General features: G+C 29.1%; 1 protein-coding gene and 2 long non-coding RNA genes across 14 annotated transcripts in view; 2 read left to right on the top strand and 1 right to left on the bottom strand.

Moving 5' to 3' along the window:
• The window catches only part of LOC726021, a 42031-nt gene extending 19388 nt beyond the window's left edge, over nucleotides 1-22643 (top strand). For 4 of the 12 annotated variants that reach the window (XM_006561330.3, XM_006561329.3, XM_006561331.3 and 1 more), the window contains 9 exons: nucleotides 17646-17760; nucleotides 17909-18040; nucleotides 18215-18238; nucleotides 18411-18446; nucleotides 18596-18760; nucleotides 18883-18996; nucleotides 19896-19969; nucleotides 21546-21554; nucleotides 21752-22643. In XM_006561330.3, the coding sequence (XP_006561393.2) occupies nucleotides 17646-17760; nucleotides 17909-18040; nucleotides 18215-18238; nucleotides 18411-18446; nucleotides 18596-18760; nucleotides 18883-18996; nucleotides 19896-19969; nucleotides 21546-21554; nucleotides 21752-22109 (1027 nt within the window). In that variant the 3' untranslated portion in view covers nucleotides 22110-22643. Of the gene's footprint in view, nucleotides 1-17645; nucleotides 17761-17908; nucleotides 18041-18214; nucleotides 18239-18410; nucleotides 18447-18595; nucleotides 18761-18882; nucleotides 18997-19895; nucleotides 19970-20599; nucleotides 20963-21545; nucleotides 21555-21751 lie in introns of those variants that run through there. The other 8 variants (XM_006561337.3, XM_006561336.3, XM_016917048.2 and 5 more) reach the window with 8 other exon arrangements.
• On the top strand, nucleotides 835-10016 carry LOC100578793. Its single transcript, XR_120007.4, has 2 exons — nucleotides 835-1751; nucleotides 5294-10016. It is a non-coding gene; the product is annotated as an uncharacterized LOC100578793 (long non-coding RNA).
• LOC113219306 lies at nucleotides 11767-13769 on the bottom strand. Its single transcript, XR_003306280.1, has 2 exons — nucleotides 13390-13769; nucleotides 11767-12747 (listed from the first exon to the last, which is right to left on the bottom strand). It is a non-coding gene; the product is annotated as an uncharacterized LOC113219306 (long non-coding RNA).
• Nucleotides 22644-25987: the final 3344 nt, after the last annotated feature.

The following is a 25987-nucleotide window of genomic DNA, read 5'->3' as shown; positions in this document are numbered from 1 at the left end:
GTGTATTGAATTTAATGATATTAGAAAATTTTGTCTAATAATTTAATAATTTTTTTTATATATATATATATATATATATATATATATATATATATATATATATATATATATTTCATTATTTAATATTCGTTAAATCAAAAAAAAAAAAAATATAAACTCGCTAAATCAATTATGCAGAAATTAAATATATAATAACTTTTCTCATGAAAAGATTAATGTATTTAAAAAAGAGTATTTTTGTCATTGGTAAAATTTTAAATTTTAGGATGTGTAAGGTAAGTTGTGTAACATTATAGATTATATATAAAATATATAAAAATCTGTGAATATTTACTATTCTTTCCAACTATATAATTAACATATAATTCTTTTTCTTAAATTTATCTATTTTTAATTTTATTTATATTTTTTTTATCTCTATAGAGAACTTTACTTTATAATTATAATATATAAAATTAAAAGAGATATATATTTCATTAAAAAATATATATATAGAAATATATGTATAGAGATATTTTAATTCATTAGTTTTACTATTGTTTTACTACCGTTTACTGCATGATTTTCTTTTTCAAGCATGGGTTGAATTAATAGTTTATTATATTCAGTATTCAATTGTGCAAAATATTTTTATAGTAATACGTTGACAACTTTTGTTGTCAAATTCTTTTTCTGTATATATTTAAAATTAATATTATCAATATATAATATCTATTAATTAAAAGTAAGAAACATATCTTGATAAGATTATCTCTTTTATACACAAGATGATATAAATAATAACACGATGACACAATATATAAACTTTAATATAAATAACTTTTTTTATTCATGATACTCGTTGAGAAATATTTTGTGTATTCCTTTTTTTTAAATTAAACAATTTCTTTAAAAAATTGTTCATCCTAGAATAGATGGATTAAATGGAATTATTTCAATGGATACATTTATGGAATATACACGTCAGAGTTTATGATATATACGAGAGACATTATTCTGCGAGGAATAAAGCAATGTCTCATCCATTTAAAACTACGTCTGCATTCCCGACATTGCAGGCTATCCTTTAGCAAGCAAGATGTCTCGCTTATTCATCCTGAAATCAATAACTATAGAAATTATTTGCACGCTTACCTATGAGATAAAGGAAAAAAGATACTTTTCTTAGAGAGAAACGTGAAACAATATTTTCAAATATTCGTGAAAAATAGAGATACGTCATTTTCTTCGCAAAATAAATTGTTATTAATTACCATATATTTTTAATAACGAATTTTATCATAATCTTACTGCGCTACAATCGACTACTATTTTTAATCGTATTTTTAAAATAATCATTCGCTCTTTTGTAATTATTTTTTAAAATTATTTATCGTTGCAATATTTCATACGAGCATTGAAAAAACAAATTTGGCGCGCGTTTGCGCGTGACTCGCACGTCATCCCCTCTTCTCGCTTACCTTCTCCCCCATTGGCTGACTCGGATAGCTGTCATGGCGTCGCCGGCAATTCGAGCTTGAGACGCGGAACGCGGTTGTTACTACTGTTAGTAACGCGTGTGCGCTCTTACCGTTCGTGTTGTGCGTAATATTCGATCGTCGTGCCGTTATCGCGTTTCTCTATTCTTTTTATTCACAGAAAAGCGAAGTGACTGTGCACAGTTAGTGATTTTAATGTACACAGTGCAAAGTAAAAGAGGACAACGCGGATCGTTTATCTACTAAACTTGGTTAAGAAATTCCTTAAGAAACGTAACGTTAACATTTAATAAAATATCTAAAACCTTCGTCTTCGTAAATAATTTATTTCTTTATTTCTTGTTTTTATGAAAAGCACATATTAACGAAAGATTTTAAAAAAAGGAGATTAACAATACACTATCAGCGTTAGCGTTATTGTTTCAATTTTAAGATATCGTTGAAACGAATATAAAACCATGATACACGCTTTTTTTTTTTTGCATCAAATTGCAAAAATTCCATACGAAAGAAATCGATATGTCGAGGAAAAATTAATTTTAAGAACGGATTCGCATTACAAGAAAAGAAGAGCTAGCTTGCTAGGTTTATGTTACAAAGACGAGGATAATTTTTTTTTTAACAAAGACACTTTTATTATCGCGAGATGAAATGTACTCCATTAATTATGCTCTACATATTTTTCTCTCCGACTCAACGTGTTAATATTATTTGCGAATAATATTTAATCGAACAAACTATTAGTTATATCCATTATTCTGTCACAAGTCACGTGATGTTTATCGAAATGGTTACTCGATACAATCCTTCTTTCTCACCTTCCATGTATCATCCATGTATCACACGCAATAAGAGCAAGTTTCTTCGTAGATTTTGCATTTCGTATTATCGATTTAAACACTCGCTAGACTTTATCATAGCTAATCTAAACTATTTACTTAACTATTTAATTGCGCTTTTTTTTATCGTGTATGCTGCATGCAAAAATCTATCTATCTATATATAATAGTTTGAGAGCGTGATGAAACGATTTGACGACGACAATTTAAATCAATTTTTTTCTCTCCCCCCTCCCCCCTCCAGTAGATTTTTCTCCGATCTGTAATGTTATAAATTAGAAATAATAGTAGATTGAAATTTTTTTTTTTTGATACTTTGAATTGATTTTTAAAATTCCATAATTGGCAACAATTAATTAATTAATTAATTTCGAAAGGAAAAATATTAAGCATATGTTTGTGAGAGAATAATCTTGTGCCGTGTTACGATTAACTCTGTAATTTGTTTGTAATTGTAGAGATTGCTAAAATTTCTCTGTCTAAGTTTTGTCTTGCTTTTCTCATTTAATCGCTTTTGTTTCGTCTTTGCGAAAAGAAGAAAAAGAATTATTAGGATTGTTTGATTAGTGCCCCAGTGTTTCCCAGTATATGCCATCTTTTTAATAATTCAAAATTGGATCATCCATCGAGTGGATTGCGATCGAGGAACTCGTTCGATTTTTGAAAATTTTATAAAAGTAACACAAGTAACTTTAACTGTGATTAAAAGAATCACAATGGATTTGATAAATTGTATAACATTTACTTATCAATTATTAATATTCAAAATGGAGGGAAGAAAGATTAACAACAATTGTTGGAATTATACTCTTTGAAGATTTGATTTTCTTTCGAAAACTTGCAGTTGCAAAATTAAATTACTTATGGAATGATCGGATAGAATAGAATAATAATTCTTAGAGATAGAAAATGATCGTCGAAACGAAACAGGAATAGGAAAAGTTTGCGAAAGGAAGAGAATTATCCTTGAAAATAAAATTGTGGGAAATATTAATAATAATAATAATAATAACAACAATACAGAGTCTCATTCTCTCAATATCACGTAAGAGATGTCTGCTCGTTAAATTTTCACACGATTATTCTCATTTCATTTTTATTTTCAATTTTGAGGAGGGAGGGAGGGAGGGAAGATTGCGTTTGCAATTTCATCCTGTAAAAAAGTATTAAATTAGTAGTCTCATCTTATTTTCACGATGCGGAAGAAAAAAGTGTTTCCCAACCTTTCTCGAGTTACACTTCAATATGATATCTCGATATAATAAATTTCCACGCCGTTTCAATCATAAAATTATATTTAATTTTGATGAAATTTTCACGTTACGCATATGTGGGAAACACCGGTGCCAAAAATCTTCTTCTTTTTTTTTGTCCCATCCTTCGATATTTTTTTCTTTATCAGAAGCAACAACAGTTTTTCAATTTTTCCTTTTGATTGGAAAATCTTACATTTGTTACACTCGCGCGATATTAATATTATTAATAAATTCAGAATAAAATAAAATCGGTAACTGGGTTATATCAGTTCTTCGAGCTTTTTTCTTTTTTTTTTTTCGCTTCTTTTGTCCCATCCTTCGATTTTATAAGTTTTCAGTTGGAACGAAGCGATATTTTTTTTTTATCAGAACCAATAATTTTTCCTTTTGATATACAATCTTACATTTGTTACACTCGCGCTATTTATTAATATTATTAATAAATTCAAAATGAAATAAAATCGGTAACTGGGTTATATCAGTTCTTCGAGCTTTTTTCTTTCTTTTTTTTTCGCTTCTTTTGTGCCATCCTTCGATTTTATAAGTTTTCAGTTGGAACGATATTTTTTCTTTATCAGAAGCAACAAGTTCAATTTTTCCTTTTGATGTACAATCTTACATTTGTTACACTCGCGCGATATTATTATTAATAAATTCATAATAGAACGAAAATCGGTATATTAGTTCTTCGAGCCTTTTTCTTTCTTTTTTTTCGCTTCTTTTGTCTCATCCTCTGATATTCTTTCATAACTTTTATAAATTTTCAGTCGAATCAGTTGGAACGAAACGATATTTTTTCTTTATCAGAAGCAAGTTCAATTTTTCCTTTTGATAAACAATCTTACATTTGTTATACTCGCGCGATATTAATATTATTAATAAATTCAAAATGAAATAAAATCGGTAACTGGGTTATATCAGTTCTTCGAGCCTTTTTCTTTATTTTTTTTTCGCTTCTTTTGTCCCATCCTTCGATTTTATAAGTTTTCAGTTGGAACGAAACGATATTTTTTTCTTTATCAGAAGCAACAATTTTTCCTTTTGATATACAATCTTACATTTGTTACACTCGATATTAAGATAATTAATAAATTCACAATGGAATAAAATCGGTATCGGGAGTATATCAATTCTTCGAGCCTTTTTCTTTCTTTTTTTTTCGCTTCTTTTGTGCCATCCTTCGATTTTATAAGTTTTCAGTTGGAACGATATTTTTTCTTTATCAGAAGCAACAACAGTTCAATTTTTCCTTTTGATATACAATCTTACATTTGTTACACTCTCGCGATATTAATATTATTAATAAATTCAGAATGAAATAAAATCGGTATATCAGTTCTTCGAGTCTTTTTCTTTTTTTTTTTCGCTTCTTTTGTCCCATTCTCCGATATTCTTTCATAACTTTTATAAGTTTTCAGTTGGAACGAAGCGATATTTTTTTTTATCAGAACCAATAATTTTTCCTTTTGATGCACAATCTTACATTTGTTACACTCGCGCTATTTATTAATATTAATAATAAATTCACAATGAAATAAAATCGGTACATCAATTCTTCGAGAACGAGAGGTATCGTTTCTTTTTGAACGAAGTAAATTAAATTCGCAAGGAGAGGGAAACGATTAAAGAAATTTAAAAAAAAATAAAAAATAAAAAATAAAAAAATAAATTAAAAAAAATTGCAAGAACGTCAATTCAGCGATAGTATTTTGTGTTCTAGCGCGCTAATAAAGCGAGTGAAGCAATTGCAAAGCCCCGATGAGGACTCCGCGGGTGGGGACTACTACCAGCTGACATATCCTAACTAGCGACCACAACCCGCCGGCCCTTCTCTGTCGACTAGCGAAAAACCACACTAGATCGCAGCGACTAAGTCGGCGTAGTGTTGAGAACACAACACGGACGCTAATTACACGCTTAGGGAACAGTAATCGGGCATAACGGGACGGACGAGACCACCTTTTTCTTTCTTAAAGAAAAGAAAGGTCTTAAAAAAGAGAGAGAAAGGAAGAGAGAGAGAGAGAGAAGAAGCTTTTATCAATCGCGTGAAAAATATACTTTTCGGCGGCGAGATTAATTTTTCCTTTCCACGCGATCTCGATGGAGATCTCGAGAGGAGAGAGAAGGTGAAGATTCTCGAGAATCTTTCCTGGCTTCATTGGATCGAGCAAACTTTTTCTTCGAAATTTTGTTTCTCGCGTCGAAAACACGATACACACACATATACACACATATACGATCGTTTTTGGATAGGGAGAAAAAAAGAGAGAAGCTAGCACAACAAGCAGATGAAGAAGAAAAAAAGATAAAACGACGACAAGAGTTAGAACGAACGAATAGAAATTATTTTTCCAATTTCATACGAGCCTTCGTCACGTCCGATAACTTTCGTCCTTGTCAAAGTTCCAGAAGAAAAGAAAAGAAAAGAAAAAAATAAAGAATAAAAGTGAAAAAATGAAAAGAAAAGGAAAAAATTCGAACCGCTTTTTAGGTTCGATTTTTTTTCCCTCCCCCCTTTTTCAGTGTGTTTTCTAGTCCGCTAGCTGATATCCAATTTAATCATCGCTTAAATCGATAAATATATGCGTAGATAGAAAGTGAGTAGATTACATTCGTCGTATTCGTACTCGATTCCCAGTGTTATTATTATCTATAATAATAATAATAATAATAATAATAATAATAATAATAAGGAAAAAAGGTATACTAATTATTATAATATATCGAATAAGAAACGAATTGATCGTCACCAACACGGCCAGTATTTTTATTCCGTTTCTTATATTCATTTTTTTTAACATCTATTATTCTTTCTTCTCTGTATTTTAGAAAAGAGAACAAAGCATGTTACGAAGGATTTATTGCAGCACGATCGCTTCTTTTAATTTGCTTCGTTTCACCGTGATTCCATTCTCTTTATTTTTCAACCATTCACCAGTCATTTCCATCATAGGCATAGGTTGTATAGGTAGATTTGAGGTAATGCCAAATATTAGTTGTCTTTATCCTTTTTTTTTAATCGTACATTTGATGTTACCGTAGAATTTATTATTTTTTTTTTTTGTTTAAATCGTTATAATTTTATTACAATATAGGTTTATTATTGTATAATTGTGATCGAATGTATAATTGTAACGATTATTTGAATTTCGTGTATTCGCCAATGGCGGTACATTTAATTCCTATATATATATATATATATATATAATATATTTTCCTTGCGAAACTTTATTTTTATCATTCGACGTATCTAGTTATTATATATATATATATTTTCTTCGATATTCCATACATAATTATTATTTCCAACAATCTTTTATTAAATCTTTAAATCGTTTCGAAACATTAATACATATCCTCTCCTATCAAACGCAAGCATTTAATAAGCATTTACAAATAAGCGAGAGCTGTTGAGAATTTAATGTGAACCGTATGACGACTCCGAATATCCAATCCAATTTGCTTCCATTTACAGCACTAAAATGTTTCCAGTAAACTAAGCTCGTAGACTAAAACCCTCAAGAGGAGGGGAGAGAGAGAGAGAGAGGGGAGGGGGGGTGAAGTTCATGGCCACGGGTCGAGTTTGTAATTATCGTAGCTAACTAACCGACGAAAATTTCTGTCTACCAAATTGATACTCCCTCATGCTCGAATGCGTGAGATAAATTAACGCATCTCTGTCGATATGGACGATCTTAAGCGTCCTTTATTCGATTCATCGCTTTCGTTGATTCTTTTCTCCAAACTTGTAACAATCTCACTTCCTTAATGATTGCTTCTATACAGCAACTATTATAGAAATTGTTGTTTCAGCATTGTGGCATGTTAAAAAGTATACCGATAATAGGATACGATACTGGAGCAATAATTTTCGAATTGTACACGAGATGCGAGACATCGTGTATATATACATGAAAACTGGGGCACTTTCTATTAAAATATACCTAATTTTAATATAAACGTTGCTCCGTTGCGATATCGAATGGATAAGAAAGATATTCTTATTTTATTAGACTGGGTTTAATATATCTAAGATAATCTTAGCATTTAAAGTTTGGATTACGCGAAAAGGAAGAATTCCCAAATGACCGTCCTTCTTTACCAACAGTATTCGAATTCAGCTCAGATCCTTACCTCACCTCGGAGGGGATACGTATTAATGTACTTTCGACTCTTTTATCGATCAATTGTTATTAACACTGTACACAAATTCACGAGGATTGTATTATATGATAAGGTTAAACTTCAGGTAACATTATACGCATAGTTTGCATAGTTTTCTATATATATATATAAACACAAATATCTTGGAGTACATTTCGATATACTACGCATAACTTGCATTCAGATTTTCTGGAAAAGGAAAAATAACGAAGAGATGGTAGACACCTCGTATCACACGGACCTAAATAATGCACGAACCATCTACGACAGTGGTTCTCAATTTTCGAGTAACGAGTATCTTCTTTCCACGAGTCTTTTTTGACAACGTTCGATTGCGTATTCTAACCTCAAATTTTTATCATTCGTCATTTATTATCTCTGGTGGAAAGGAGGACTCGCAACTCGAGAAAATATCGCTCGAGAACGCTGATCTACGTGAGATTTTGAAAGGATGCGGCTGCCAAGTGCCTCGATCCCTCGGTCGAACAAAAATTCGTACGAACAATAACGAAGTAATCGCTGTATCGTGCGATTCGTGAATCATACATGCTCGCCCCCTTTCTGCGTGCGTTCCACAATGATTTCAACTAGGGGGAGGATCGACTAGGGTTGCTTGGTTAAACAACGATGAAAAAGGGGAAGTTTGGAATTTTATGGGAGGGGGGAAGTTTAAGGCACTCGTGATGCATTGTTGCCGGCATTTGTGATTCACGACGCACGAATCATCCGCATTGTATTCATTCGAATCGTGGACTTTTCTTCTTGATAATTTGAGGTTAGGCAAACGTTATTTTTATTTTTATTATTTACGTTAAAGTAAAATATAAGTATTTTAGAAGAGAAAAAAAAATGAAATTATATGTTACAGTGAAAGCGTCAAGTGTTTAATAATAAACGTATACCAGTATGCATTTACGTAAGAATTTAGAGCGAGGAATTAATAAAGGCCAAGTATACAAAAGTTTAGACAATTAGATGCATACCACTTGACAATTACAAATGTATACATATATTTATTAAACACGAATGCACGCTCCTTGTAACATATGCTTCGAAAGATAATTTTAAAGAGAGATAGGTTTATCTTAAATTCCATTTCGTTTTTAGAAATTTTACACTTCTAACGAGTTCTTCCAACCATGTGCAAAGAATATAAAAGAGAATTTTATCTAATCGAAAAAGACAATTCGTGAAATTATATATAAGTTTATTATTTTTTTTTTTGAATTCAATTTGGAAATTTAGTTTTCTTGTGGAAAAGAATTGATTATTTTCATTATTTCTTTTTTTCAACCGATTAAACGTATTACATGCAGTATTAATTACACTTCTTTTCTACGCGTCGTAATTTTTTCTACTCTTTATTTCTCTTAATAATTATCGATCGTGAATATTACTTATCAATAAAATCGCGTGATTCTTCTTATCGCAGATATCACGTTGATATTGAATTCTTTGTGAATTGCAATTGATAATAGTCTTGATAACTCATAGAAAGAGAAAGAAATATATATATATAAATAAATAAATAAATAAATAAAAGTATTATATATTGCAATAATGTTAATAAAAATATAATTTTTCTGTTATTATATTCAGAAATTAAGAATTATTCTCATTAAATACACGCATACATGCATCGTTATGCGCGTGTTGGCAAATTATTTACGATTATCTATCTATATTTAACTTATTTCATTCGTTGAATATATATATATATATCTCGATGAATAATTTTACGTAAATGTTGCTTCGAGCGCTATTCGTTTGAGACGATACAACAAAGTACGTAAATTAGTTGAAAGATGCCGCCGTTAAAGGTGCTATAAATTATTTTATTCGAAACTGTTAATCTAATTTTCAACCCTTAGCTCGTCAATCAATTAATATACTTTTAGTATAAAATAAATCGAAACCGCGGTCCAAAAATTTTCATCCGAAAGAAAAATTAGTACGATGCGATAAATATTTTTGATTTGAAACATTTTTTTTTACACGAAGGTGTAAAAAAATTAATGTGCTTCGAGAAGAAACCACATTCATCCATTCGATGTAATCTTTACTTTCGAACGTTTCGAAAGAATAATAATAATAAGGAAAGAGGCAGATTTTTCTCCTGTAAAATTCATGTGTTACGTATTTTTAAATAAGTCCCCCCATCCACGTTAATTCCATTTGGTTGGAGAGATGTTTAATTTCGTAAAATTCGCTGTTGCAATTGTAATTGATGAAGATGTATTTATGTACGAAACAAATAAAGGCTGCATTTAAAATCTTAACAGATGCTTATGGTTGTATCAGAAACGATTCAATATTTGTGCATCGATTTATTTTTTAAAATTATTTATTTCATTTTCCTGGTGTTAAACAAAGAAGCAAATATTTATGAAAATAATTTCGATAATTGTTTAATGAATGTAAATTTTTTTAGATAAGAAGAAAATCGTTGAATTGTATACGTGAAATTTTTTTATAGGTGAAATTTCTTCGACATAATATTTTAATAATAATAGTAATTTTTGTTTTTTCTATATACACGCTAACGCTGATACGTATTTTAATTTTCTGGAAGAACGATAAAAAAAAGAACGTTTCTTTGATGCTCAGTTACACAGTAGAGAGTTATTAGATTGTTCCAAAAATATAATATTTCCTCTACAATTTTTACGATTTCATTCCTTCAGAATAGTTATTCAGAGATATTAGATCATACTTACATATTTTATTACATAATTTAGTCAATTTTATTCAGTTTCCCCCAACTTTTACTATTCATCTAATTATCCCGTAATTGATCTAATCTGTTTGTAATTTGTGCAAACTTTCCAATATTAAGTGCTCAATTTCGCAAAAGGAGCACTGGAATTCTTAAAAAAAACTTGGAAAAATTAAATCGAGTATTTTTCATAAAAATCATAAAATACTTTCTGGAACAATTTAATACAACTCGCTGCGAAAAGTCAATTTCCATCCGTATATCGTCCATTCCACCAATCTCGATTTAATTAAACTTTTTCTCCGGTCTAAAATAAAAAAAAAAAAAAAAAAAAAAAAAAAAAATAGGAGAAAACAATCGATAAAATACGCGTGGTCGGGGTTAATGAAAGAGTGGAGGAGGCCTGCTCGAGTAACCGGCGTTCCCGGCGTGTGAAGTATAATCGTAAACTCGTTAAAACCCGTACCGGGTTTTAATAGCTATTTAACAGGAGCAGCGAGGCCTCCCCCCTCCTCGTGGCTCGCCGTTGGAAAGCGGCGTAATCGTGTTCGCCGTCTGCCCGAGTTCTGGAGGAACCGAGAGTTGAACGGCAAAAAGAGCGGAGGGGAAAAAGAGGGAAGAAGGAAGGAAGAGACGGTGGGTGGAAAAAAAAAAAAAAAAAAAACTTTGGAACGAAAGGTAAATAGGCGGCACTTTAATAGCGAGAAACCGAGAGGGGAAAGCCCGAGTTCGGTATCCTTGGGAATCATCGCCACCGATTTGAAACGAGCAACGATTATAATCGGATCGTGGAAAGAAAGGCGCAATACCATCTTCGAGCGAGGATCGTCGCGTATTGCGTAATAATTGGCTATGCTTTGGCTCGAGAACTTTTCCAAATTTTTGGCAAATTGCGCGTTTGAGGCTCGTTGAACTGGGAAAGGATATTACAATTGTAATATCAGACACGCGTGAGGAAGAAGAAGAAGAAAGAAATTGTGGGAAGAGTGGGGGAAGAAAGAGGCGAGCGATGTTTACGGTGTAAACGAAGGAGAGAGAGACGGTGCTTTTTATTACCGCTCGTAGAGATAAGGATTGGGAAATATCGTTGTTGGAAGGCATTGTGGTTGAAGGATAATAGGCGGGGAAGAATCGAAGGAGCTATGAAGGAGCCATCCGTGACGAAGAGTAACCCTTCTCGAGCTAATATTTCTGCGGCCAATGGGTAAATAATAATTTCGACGTGTAAAAAAAATTATGATAAGTTTTAAATTTGTTTCGAAACAGTTTATTTTGATGATATTGAAAACGTAGGAAATGCGCGTTTCGTTTCGAAACGCACGTTCACATTTTTTTATACGTAACACAATATTGTTATGAAGTTACGATTGCGCTGTACAAGAGAAATTTCCTGATGATTCAGGCGATAACGTTGCGAGATGGAAAAATGAAGATAGGGAAATGTGTATTCGCGCAATCTTTTTTTTTTTTTTTATTATTCGAATTATTAATTAAAATAACTTTTTTTATTTTTCCACGATTTTTCTAAATTTATTTCATCTTTTCTCCGATTACAAATTAATCCGATGAATTGTGGATGCCGATGAAATTAATTAAACGAGGAATATACTTTTCAAATCATGTTATTGCATTAAATCATGCGAGCGTGTATTACTTTTATTTAACCGCAAAACCGGTTTTACATGTTCTTGTCCTTGCACACAAGGGTCTACAACAAAAATATATTAACATTGAAGTTAAATGGGAATAAATGGGAGTGTTGAAACAATGATATATATTTAAAGCGAGTAATTTATCACTTTTTTCTTATTTAAATATTCTCGGTGATTGATATTTCATTGAGTATCTTTTATGCAGTGTCTTTCGAAAGAAAAATTATCGTCAAATTGTTACGTGTTTTCTTTTCTTTCTTTTTTTTTTATTAAACAATAGGATCAATTATCGCGGGAAATTTAATTAATCTTGGACGAAATTTGATTCGAATTCCCTCGTTATCGACTCCCCCGACAGCTAATTTCGAACCACTTACAGCCGGTGCTATGAGTCAGATACTTCCACGACACGCGTCATTGCGCATTGGGGGCTTGTCAATTTTGACACAATTCTGAAAGATTTTACGTACATTAAACGCGACGAATTTTCAATCCATTATCGATTTAACGTGTTACACAATGTTGAAATACTTACAATGTTCCATTTGGGCAAAGTACCCTTGTCCAATTCTCCGTGGAATTCTGCATTAAAATATCTCGGGTAAATAACCTGTCCATGATGAAAATAACCAGTGCGCTGCACTGAAATGGCATCAAAGTAACCGAGTATTTGATTAATGCGCGCTTACAAGATATTATTGCGGGCATATAATATATTAGCCGAGTAATAGAACCTTTGATCGTAATAATCGTTTAATGAAAAATTACACCTCACCGAGCTTTGTGCCTTATAGTTATAGTTTTATCGGTCTAAATAAATAACGGTGAATTATGTTTGTTTTTGAATCTCTGGTATCTTATTAACGAGGTATTAACAACAGGGTGTAGGAACATATCCCTAGAATTCTAGTGATTTATTTTTCTTCGGTTATTTTTAGATATTTGTTATCTTTAGGTACCAACGTATCCTTACAGTTCTAGTGATTTACTTTTAGAAATTTGTTATCTTTAAGTATTCTTGATTCTTATTATAGATTAATTAAATTTTCCTTGATATAATGATAAAAATTATTAAAATTATTAAAATTATGTTCAATTTCATGTTTTAATTCGATTAATTAATTTAGTATTTTCGCTCGAGGATAATATATCGTAAATTTTTTTTAAAAGGAATTAATATTTGCAATCGAAGAATTTAATAGAATTAAATTCGCGCCCTCTTCGTTTCCACGAAAATATTACACTTTCGTCTCGGTTATGCACGTTGCAGTCACGTTTACTTACTCTTGTTTTATTAACTTTTCACATTTAACGCGTAATAAGCGCACAACCGTGTAATTCGTTTTCTACAACGCTAGACGTTTTCAACGAAGGGAACAACGAATATTCTTTCGAACCGTTAGGCCGATCGAAGCGAAATCGAAACACTATGGCCAACTATCACGAACACGGTAATTTATTCCAAGCAGAACGGTTTCGACATTAATCAGAGCGTTACTAGTTAACCGAGTTTTCCATTCTACTCTTCCTTTATCCTTTCTTCTTCTTCTTCTACCATTACTTTCTTCCATCAAATCTCACGCAATTTACAATATCTTTAAAATTATCACTTCCAAAATCTTTCGAAAATTTATTTTTCTAATTAAAAAAAAGTATCCTTCGCTATCGTTGAATTTTTTAAATATTCTCTTAATTGAAATTCTTTTTCAAAAAAACATTCAGATAAATTAAAAAGATAGACGAAATTATATCCTTTTTAAAACTTTGGAAAATTTGTATCGCCTCAAAGAAACCCTTATTTTCTTCTCGAATAAATTAATAAGACAAGCGTTCGAATAAATATCCGACATTTAAGAAAAATTTCGTGTGTTGAAACGACACACGTTAAAAGCGCACCACGTATAACTCAGCCGAGAGAGCAAGTGGCTCTCCCCTTCCCCTCCCCTCGTTTTAACGGCGGTTTCGCTCAGAAATGCATGATATGCTAATGGACGTCGTAAAATGAAACGGCGGCGCGCTTTTGTTGCTCGCCGGATATCCTCCGGAGTCGAAACTTTCTGGCAACCTCCCCTTTCTGGGGAGGTGGTTTTCCGCGACGGAAAGGGCATTGGCAGAGCCTGAACTTTCTCCCCCACCCACTGGGGAGGGATGAACATTGTATTCCTTCCACAGGGAAATCGATCGTCCACGCGACAGCCGTTAATTGCCGATTATTCTCAGTTGTGATTATCGAGAACCAACGGTGAGGCGAACGAACTTGGAACTGGAGATAAAAAAATCAGGAAGTTCAAATTATTCTTTTACGATGAAACGTATTTTTGTATTTTTAATCGAGAGAGAAAAAGCTAATCAAAAGAATTTTATTGTACAAAGATGTTTAAAAAAGATATAATTTGAATTATCGAATTATCTTTGGCCATGTATGAATAAGAAATCGGTGATAAGAAAGAGGGGTTGAAGATAAGACAGGTTGAATCGGGGGTTCGCGAATTGTGGCGGATCGATTTCAATGCAAATAGGGGTTATTGACTTATGGAGCGTTTAACGCGGCGCGAGGGTGCTCGACAGGAAGCGAAAATTGAGACGACGTGTGTTCACGAAGTTGGCGGTAAAGCGGCAGGTTTCGAGGGAGGGAATCGTCGAAAGGAGAATCGCTAGACCCGTAGGCCAAACCGTAGTCGAAAGGGTCGAAAGAGCAGAGGAGGAGTATTGATCGTTTGCTTCGTTCTGTCCAACTACTTTTAAGAAGGAGAGATAGATATTTTATTTATTTGCAATTATTCTCTATCTTCTTTTGATTTCTTAATTCGTTTTGATTTAATGTAATGTAAAGAAGGAATTTGTGGAAATTGTATTTTAGAAAAAAGAAATTGCGAAACATTGGTAAAAATAGAATAAAAAAATTGTGTGGTATAATTGACACGTGGTATGTATGCACTGTATGTGTGTCTTTTTAATAAGACTGCAATTAGACGACACGTAGACTTGGATAATTTGAAACTGCTGTTCTAAGTGGAAAAAGAAACAGAAGATTTTTATCTTACATCTATAAACAGAGAATATTTAAGTTATAAGTTTCATTAAAAATAATATTTAATTTTATTATGAATTCTAGAAATTTCTAGAAACAAACATTTACATTATTAATTGTAAAATCTTATTTAATTCTTTATAGAGTTCTTTTCTCGTTGAAATGACCAAATAAAAACGATGTCATAATGGAAATAATGTTTATATCTTATGTGAAAAAGATATGTTTCCACGCTTTAAAAATTCCATATAATCCATCCTCGACATTCCTTTAATTCCTCTTTCCTCTCATACATCATAATCGAATCGGACACGATTCTTCACACTCTTAAATTATGAAAGGTTTGAAAAACTAATTTCTTCAGTGTCTGCCGAGTAATTTTTATTCTTTTCATTTGCCCGCCACCCCCACTTTTCCACCGGTTTGGCGCAATTCCTCGTGTTATCGAACGAAACGCTGTAATCTGGTTTACGCATGCGCGATAACGAACGTCGAAACTAGTTGCAACGATATGCCGGCTCATTTTACAGATCACGGAGCGCCGGTAAACATCGCGATCCGAGTAGTAAGAACGGGCGATTTAGATCTAAATACGATAAATTTCGGTCACGTGGATTTTGTCACACGTTTCTCTCGATTTCCCGCCAAATGTCGAGCCTAAAAATTACCGATGTGCATCGTAAACGCGCACGAGGACACCGCATTGCGCAATCCATAGTGGGGATTGAACGAATTATTTAAATGTGTGACGGGACGACCGCGTGTTTCGTGACGCGGATCTATGTTTCGTGTTCGCTTGACAGGTTCTTTCGTGACACCGATAACTTGTGATGGATCTATCCCTTTCCTATTGCCCTCACTCTCACTCACCCTCGTCCCTTTTTGTTTCGATCCGTGTTCCACATTTGCCAACTCGACGAGACTTGGTCGAGAGGTTAGAAACTGGAGAACGAAGATTATTTTCGTAGCTTGATGGAATGGTGTTGATTCCACGATAGAATGCATTTGATATAAAATGTTGATCTCAAAGTAGTTAAAGATGTTTGTGATAAAACTTTTTATATCTTTTTTATAATCTTCAATTTAACTAAGATCGAGGATTGTCAAAGGTATGTTATTTGTATACAAAAATTTTATGTAAACAAATCTACGTACAATTCGAATTTCTCAAATGAATTAATTATCAATTATTATTCTTACAATATATTATCTTTCGCTTTTTTATTTTTAGCTAAAAAATAATTGCAGATTAAAATATCGATGAAAAAATAATTTTTGATAAATCTCATTTATAAAAATTTTCTCGATAAAGAAATTTTTCGCTCGCGTATGTATATATATATATATATATATATATGTATTTAACTGCGAGATAACCACATTTTAATTAAAAGAGCCGAGATATATGATTTTATCGTTGCAAATGTGTAGGTTGCACAGAATTCTTTCGAAAGACACTCACTTTCTCATTCACTGTAATCAATAGAAAAGTTAAGCACGCAGACCTCTCGAAAAAATGGAGGAGTAACTATCCTTAATTAATGGAACCTATTTAACTTATCGACAGTAGCGAGTTCATTAAGTCTATTGGTCAATTTAATTTTTTCGATTCGAAAATAGTTCGAAAAAATTCTTTTCTTTTTAATTTGTTAAAAAACACATTGTATATAATATCTCTAATAACCTAAAAAGATATATTATTACATTGTAACACGGAATTATAATTTGTAAAAAATAGCACAAAGATTGTAGTCACGCAATCCTATCCTAGGAAAAAAATGAGAATATAAGAAAAGGTTACTCGTTGAAAGTCGGTTCAATGAATTCTCACGAATATATCGAGTATTCGTGAACATTAATCTAAAATAATTTAAAATTAATCACTCTATAATATTATTCAATCTTGTTTATTTATATTCAAAACATCCATACATTTAACCACGTGTTTAGTAATCCGTCCTAATAATGCCGTCTTGAGAAAGATAATTACGAAATAAGCAAGAAGCGATATTCGAATGAAGAAGAATATTTTCAATTTCGTGGAACGAACCGAGCGTAATGGATCCCTCGAGGGGCGCGAAGAAGCGGACAGTTTTAACCGGAAGGCCTCGAATCGTGGAGGATGAGAACGGAGTGTCGTCGAGTCGAAACGGCGAGGATGCTCGCGATTCTGGCTTGTCTTCCGAGTGTTCGACACCCACGGTTGGTTCACCGGTGCCGAGGCAACGAAAAGCCACAAGCAATCCGATTAATGTCGGTGATAACTCGATGAAACCACGCGCCACGATTCAACCTGGAAGGTAGATTCATCTCTTAAAACAATGGCCGATTACGCGTTTCGTGATTCATTGATTGAAGTTGAAACAAAAATACGATATTATTTTTTAAGAAATGAAAATATAATATGTTTGATTGTTTGAGAAATAAAGGATAATGCTTTTACTTGGCATTGTGAAAAGAAAATAAAATCAAATTGTAATTTTGTTTCCTTATGAATTGTTTGTTTCAGAAACGATTGTGATAAAACAAAGATATGGCGAAATAGATCCGTGACTGATTCACCACGTTCCATAGATAGCACGCGTAATCGCCAATTCTCTAGTCCCTTAAGGATATCAAGAAATGTAAGTGATTTTTTTTTATAAAATTCATTATTCTTCAAATTGTATCAATTTGATATTGAAATAATAATAATAATGATATTTTATTTTTGATAAGATATAATTTCATTTCAATTTCTGTGCACAATCAATATGTAAGATTTCATTTCAGATCCAATCACCAAATCTTGACTCTGGGGATGAAGGGAGTCTTCGAGTTGATCGTGATACCTATCAACACATGTTTCAAGACATTGTTTCTATCAAAACAACGCTCTTGAAACTGAAACGAGTACTTCAACAGGTATATAGAAAGGGTTGACTTTTGATGTATTTTATGAATTTTATTAATATAAAGAAACGACACAATATTTTCGTTTGTTTCATATGATATGTGTATCAATGTGCTTCTGTATTAACACGCACTCTTTTATTTTTTTCTTTCATTATTGTCATCAACCATGATTTTATCTTCAAGTCAGAAGAGAACGGTTTGACGAGGGTATGTTTTTTATTGCACATTTTATTTTGATATTATTCCTTTTTTTTTTCCCTTATTACACTTGCAGGATACATATTTATTATTATCGTTATTATTTAATTAATATTATTACTAGAGTACAATTGTGTTTTTATAATTATAAAATATTGAATAATTTATATTATGTTCACAGGTAGACACTCTCAACCCATTCGACAACTCCATGAAGGTTAGTTTTATTTTATTAATTATATATTTTCTCACAAAAAAAAAAATAATGAAATTCATGAAATAATGACTTTTCTACCATTTAAAGTTTTATCATATTGTTGCCAATTTTGTAATGGCATGATTTGTAAAAATTTTTACGAATTTCAGAATGGTCTCTTCTATAACGTGAATGAAGGTGGCACCGCGGATGTTAGTACCTCTCCTGGAAGTGGTGGTAGTAGTATCGCGGATGAATTGGCCGATTTACGTAGACAGGTTGTTTTTTTGCAAGGTCAAGTAGAAGATAGGGATCGAACTATACAAGTACTGCAGGTATGAAGTTTTGTTGAAAGTATATTTTTAATAAAAAGATAAATTGTAGATAAATGTTATCTTTTTGTTGAAAATTATTTACATTTTCGTACAATATAAGCAATATTTTTTTTATTTTACAGTTCCAAATATCGAAACTCCAAGGACCTAATGGCGATGGCCAAACGTGTGCTTTAAATAATCATAATAATTTTTCATCTCCAAATACTTGTAATGCTGCTACGCAAACGGAAAAGGTATGTTCATGATTCAGTCAGTTTTTAATATATTATAAAAATTCAGCGTCAAATTCTTAGCAATTTGCATCTCACCGATTTTTAAGTAAATATTTTTTTAGTAAATCAATTTTTAAGTAATGATCACAAAACGATTAATTTAATTTGCTTCGCGTTAAAAGCATATATAGTAAGTTAAGAAGAGATGTTTTTTTTTTAAAATAGTAATATACCACTGAATAGGTGATAAAGTTTTTGAAAAACAAAACTTTTTATTTGTGCACTTCAATTTTATAATGTATTATACATATGTTTATAGTACATTTTTAGTTATAAATTTATTTTGTTTCAAATTTAGCATAAAGCGTTTTTAAATTGCACATTTTATTTGTGATTGACTTTTAAAATTTTAACCATATGAAATTATATATATTAATTTATATTGATTACTAAATGATGAAATTGTTAAAAATTATAAAATAGATAATTGATTTAAATTATTCGTGACAATGTATATATTGTGCATATATTGTTTTTACCTAAGATGTCTCACATAAAATATTCAAATAATTTGAAATACCAGTATCCATTTTATCAACTTGTATTGATTTAACACAATCAATGTAATTTTTAATTCATTATTTGTATTATATATTTAATCCCATCACTTATACGTTTATTCATATGTGGCACAAAATTTTGTGAAATAAATAATTGGGCGTGGATAATGTTTATATTTAAATCACAGATATGATATTATATTTTTATTACTATTATTTTATTATTATCTCTTTTTTTAATACAATAAATAATTATCATGTAGGTATATAATTATAGATTTTTTAAACAATGTCTTATTTGTTATTTTGTTGATTGTTACATTATTTATTTATTTATTATATGCTTAATTATGAATACAGACACGACCAGTGTCGGCAGGACCATCACTCCTGCAAACACTTCCACAGGATGATGTTATGGGGCCTCTAGTTAGGTGAGATTTTTTTTTTCCTTCGTTTTAGAAGCGTTTTGTTAATTTTTTTTCATTTTTAAAAAAATCAGAAAAATTTTAAAAATAAATCAGAACATTTTCAAAAATATCTAAAATATTTCGATTCAATGAATGATTTACAAAAAAGAATAATAATATTAATAATAATAAATTGTAATTTGTATTTTTTATTGAATTATAATTAAAAAAAACTTTATGATATAATATAAGATTTCCTAAAAATTTTTCTGACTTATTTGTATTTGTATTTAAAAAATTTAGGTAAAATATTTAAACAATATAGGAAATATATTATGTCAGTATATAAATTCATAAAACACAGGATATCTTCTCATGTAGATATAATTTAAAAGAACGTTTAAATTTTTAATTGTGACATTATTTTTACATTGTTATAAATAAATTTTAGAAATTTTCTAATCTGTATTTACGTTCAAACATTGTCATAATGAGGAATACTAGGTGGAATACATACATGCATACATAACATTTACAACTCTTGCAAATATCATAAATATTTTTCACATGTGACATCATGAATTTTGTCATAAATAACGTGTTGTTTTTGCTGCTCTGGTCATTACCCTTCTTCGATGATACCATGTGAGACAGCTTCAGGATCGGGAAGGTAGAGTCGGTCAGTTTGTGTGACTTAATATTGGGATACTTGCTACTTTCTGCATTAAATGCCCTTATATTCGTGCATCTTTTCTATATTAGGATTACTTGTTTGATCATTCGATTCTAACACTTTTCTCAATTTTTTATTTTGCATGCAAAAATGATGATTACAATACTCTGCTTTTATTTTTCCTTTCATGCTGCTCTATTGAATTATTTCAAGAAATATGTAAAATACTAATATTAAACAGCGTATTCAAACAGCGTTTGATATGACATCTTGCATTAGGGTTTGTAATCGAATCTTTTTGTTGTTAATAATAATAATTAATACGAGTAGTTAATGTAAATAAAATTAATAAATAGAAGTTAATAGTTTTGTACAATGTTAAAAAATATATGTTATATTTATTTATAAATTTTTTAATAACAGAAATATATCTGTAATATATTAGCAGAAAAAATATTTTTTTAAAGAGAAATATAAATGATATATATAAATATACATATATATATAATATTTATGCAATTAAAAAAAAGAAAGGAATATTTTTCAATTTAAACGATTTGTTGGTTTTAGAATTTTTATTTGCTCTATTAATAATTATAATAATTACTTACTAATAATTAATTGAATTCGATTACAAATCCTGATGTTATAAACAAATCTGAATTAAACTAACAAACTAATTTTTCAACAGTTTGAAATACAATACTTTAGTGATACATCATATGAAATATGTAATTTTTGCTTTCAAACTATCTTTGTAATATTTTAACATTTTTTTAGTATATTAATTCCTAGCATGTAGTTCTACAAATAGATAAATTATATGATCAGTTGGAAAATATTGATTGCATAATTCATTTTTTTCAAACACTCTTTTGAGTTTATAATAGATTTACAATTAATAATGTTTCATGCTGCATTTGATAGCTGTGTGGGGTAAGTTTCCATTGTTGTTGCTTAATTTTTGATTCATTCATATTGGATAAAAATTAAAAAATAAATTTGGCTTTCTAAAATTCTATATTTTATATACGATAAATTATATTTTACACAGTTCTTAATAAAAAAAATTGTAACATAATGTTTATAAGAATTTTTAAAAAATTTTGCTAATTTTATTATTTTATTTGCAGATGGAATGAATCATGGGATCGACATCATCCTCCGTTGCTCGGAGAGCTTAATGGTAACAGAAGCCCGCGTAAGTCGACCGATCGTATACCACGTACAATAAAATCTCGTCAAGAGGAAACCTTGCATCGTCAAAACGGGCATACGGATAAATTGCCGGTTGATAATCTTTCTTCGAACAAAAGATCCATGGTCAAATCGAAGGATTCAAAATCTAGCGAATCGAACGACAAGGAGCAACACGAGACGAAAAGGGAAGAGAAATCGTGTATTCCAACGGCTAGAAAACTTGCAACATCGACACTAATACCACGGTCAGCGAGGGCTTTAACCTCGACAGGCCGACCGCACAATACGTAATTACTTTATTTTGAGGAATTTCATTGAATTTTTTTGACTTTAACTTTCGTTTCATCGCGAAAAAATTGCTCAGATAATTTGATAATCTTATTCTTTGTGAATTTTGTCATGAGTAACAAAATGAAATTATTCCTTTCATCCTTCAATTCGTAGCAGATAATTTGCTACTATGTGATAATGCTATATATATAATTTAGATATATATATATATATATATATTTTTATTTCAATTTTGAAATACGAAAGAAATTTCTAAATATTTCAATATGATTACCATTTTACACTAAGTATATAATTTTTTTTTTCTTATTTTTCTTAATTCTTCGATGAACAGCGAAAGTGAAAATGTCTTCAATATTTGCTACTCATAAATTGCAAAAATAATGTACAAATTATATGTTGAAAATTAAGGACAATTCATAAGTTCCTATCATTTAAAGTTATGTTTCATTTGGTTCTGTCACTTCATATGTAAAAAATGCCACCCATGGTCATTCTAACATTTAAATGAGATCATTAAATTGTAGAAATTAATTTTTGTAACTATCAATTATTAAGTTCTATTTGACTTTGTTTAAAGATATATATTCATTTCATATGGATGTATAATTTGAACTTTAATTTAGAAAATATTTTGAGTAATGTTTGTGATATTATAAAAAATTATCCATTTATCTTGTTGTGTACATTTTTTAATCAATTTTCATATGAACACTATCATATTTATTTGGCAAATATTATAAAAATTACAATATATATTCATATTCTTAATATTCAATTGTTTGTAAAGATTTTTTTCATTAATTATATCTTGAAAATTTATATTTAAAATATTTCCAATACAGCAAATACAAAACATATAATCTATGTCTTGTAAAATTATAATTACACTAAATTTATATTACATATTGTGTATGCTATAGTATAATATGCTATGTGTGATACATTCTATGTACTTTATTACATACATATAGTGTACATACTATAGTATAATACTATTGCTATCGCAGTGTATGTAATTGCATTATGGTGTAATATGTGCAATATTTTTAAAATATACATTATATTCTTTTACAACTATTGTACTTAGAATAGAAACACAAGATAAAGGATTATTATAAACATTTATGTTCAATACAAATAAAGACTTAGGAGAATATTAAAATTGATTTCTCCATATATTTTTAAATATAACAAACATTATTCTTGATTTAAAAATTTTTAACGAACGAATTTAATTCTCTATATTATTTTTAATTCGATGTACAAATATTTGATATGAAATAATACCTAACTGACCTTGATTTCAACAGTAAATCATTACTATTAAAATCAGGAAAATTTTGTAAATTTTTTTTTACAATTTATGTTATTTATAATTTATTTCATGGCTGATTTGTAAGATTATATTTGGTGCTATTATCACATTTTTTTTTTAGTTTATCATATTTAGAATCTCCTGGGATCATCATTGAATGGGAAAATCAGATGATTAAAAAAATCGCCCTTTTATTTGGTTATTTTTAAAAAAATTTATAAAATACAGCTACATAAATAAATTAAACAAGACAATAAATATATAGCTGTAAATGATTGGTACATAAAAGTTTCATATATTTTGTGTCATATTAATTAGTAGTATTGTAATAATATAATTTACTATTTTATATGAAACAGAGAATATTGTTTAATTGATATCAGGGGATACTAAATAATATTTCAAATACATATGTATATTTTTTTTATTCATACTTTAATTTGTAAAATGGTATAATAATAAAAAAATAATTAAGAGCATAAAACAATTTTTTATATGCAAACAATATTGAATTTAATATATCTCACCTTTATAATGAAAACAAACAAATATGTATAAAAATATATTCCAACAAAAAAATATTAAAAAAAATATTTTTAAAGGGATAGACTGATTATAAAATAATAATACTTTTGAAACAATTAAATCTGATTTTTGATTGTCTTCATTTTAAAAGGTGAAAATTGATATTTTTTAATAATAAAAAAAACATTTTTTTATCACTCACCTTTTTAGTTTAATATTATCATAATTATATTCAATTTATAATTATATTCAATATGATTCTTCTTTTATTTTATATTACATTATTCCATACAATATTTTCAATACATCAATCATGCATTTTACAAATATATTTGAAAATATTCCTAAAATATTTTATAAAATGTGATACATTTAAAAAGAAAGAAACAAATTATTAATTATTAATTTAAGCTGATAACAATGTAATAAACAAACAAATATTATATTTGCAAAATTTTTCAATAGGAAATACCTTTGTGCGTTAAATTAAATAAATATTTAATAACTTATAATATATTTTCAAATTATTAGAATAAAAAAATTAGTTGAATAATGTTATTATCAATTAATCTATAAAGAATAATAAATTTGTTCATAAATGAAATTTGCTTTTTAGTAATTAGTTTGCAATATTAAATCAATATCAATTTTTTTTTTTAATCTAATTGATATTGCAATTTTAAAGATATTAAAATTTATAAAATTACATTTTTTTTATATGTGATAAATTGAATATAATTAGATTATAACATATTATTTCATAATATAAATTTCTTTAAACAGTAAATAATGAGAAAATAAATCATAAATGCTGCTGTTCCTTAAATGCGGTAGTATTGTACTTAGAAGTGTAAAATTTAGCTATAAATATCTTTGAATGTTTAATATTAAACATATGGCAAGCACAAGTGTAAGTAGCATTTTAATCTTATTTAATATTTACAAATATACTTACATAAATAAAAGCTTTCACTTGTAATTAAATAGAAATACCAATAATTTATGATCTGTAATAGATAAATCTCATTTTAATTTGTACATTATATGTATAAATGTATTTTCATTGTGATTCTAAATATAATAAGATAATAAATGAAATTATGTTTAAAAATGTTATTTGTTATTATATCCTACCTTTAGTATAAAAACTTATTTCTTGAAAACAAGATACAAAATAAACTTAATGTTCAATGCATTTTTTTATCTTCAGGAAAATTTATACATTCTGATTCTGATATTTAACAAACTCTATTATTTTCTTTGCTTATTATTTGATCAAATTTTTATATATAATATATATTATTATATATTATTATTATTATATATTATATATATTATATATAATATATATTATAAATTTTTATATATAATATATATATATATTTATATATTTTATATCAATTAGTTTTTCTATTTTTATATTTTTGTGTTATATGTGTATTTTATGTTTTTATATCTTGTAATATTTTGTAAATATTTTATATGTATTATTTTGTATTTTTATACTTTACAATATATTTTTATATTTTTATATTTTTTGTCTTCTTTATTTCACCTTTTCTTTCAATAAATTCATTTTCTATAATTTTTTTAATAATTCTGCTTAATTTCTTATTTCAATGTATTTGCATATTACAAGTTTTATTTAAACATTTTTTCAAACAAATATTATATTTATACTACTTTATGAAATATTTGTCGAATTTTTTTTTTTATATTACAAATACATTTCTAAATATACTTACATTTCGTCGATAAATTAGGCAATGATTGAAAAATTTTGATCAGCGCCATCTCGCGTTTGGATCACTGAAGCTTCGACTCGTTATTAGCATAGCAGAATGTGCAAGGAGGTATTCAAAGTCATAGACAAAGAAAACAATATTGTGCGAGAAAGATAGAGAACATCTCCCACCATTTTAAAGACATTGCTAATTGAAAATTAATTAATTATTCATTTTTTATTTAAAATTCTAACACTTTTGAGCTCGTATCTTGAAGCTAAACCTTCAAGCAAATTTCTCATATTAATATT

Source organism: Apis mellifera, linkage group LG16 (genome assembly GCF_003254395.2).
Source record: "Apis mellifera strain DH4 linkage group LG16, Amel_HAv3.1, whole genome shotgun sequence".
Classification (NCBI taxonomy): Eukaryota; Metazoa; Arthropoda; class Insecta; order Hymenoptera; family Apidae; genus Apis; species Apis mellifera.
This window is presented reverse-complemented; position numbering and strand designations above follow the sequence as displayed.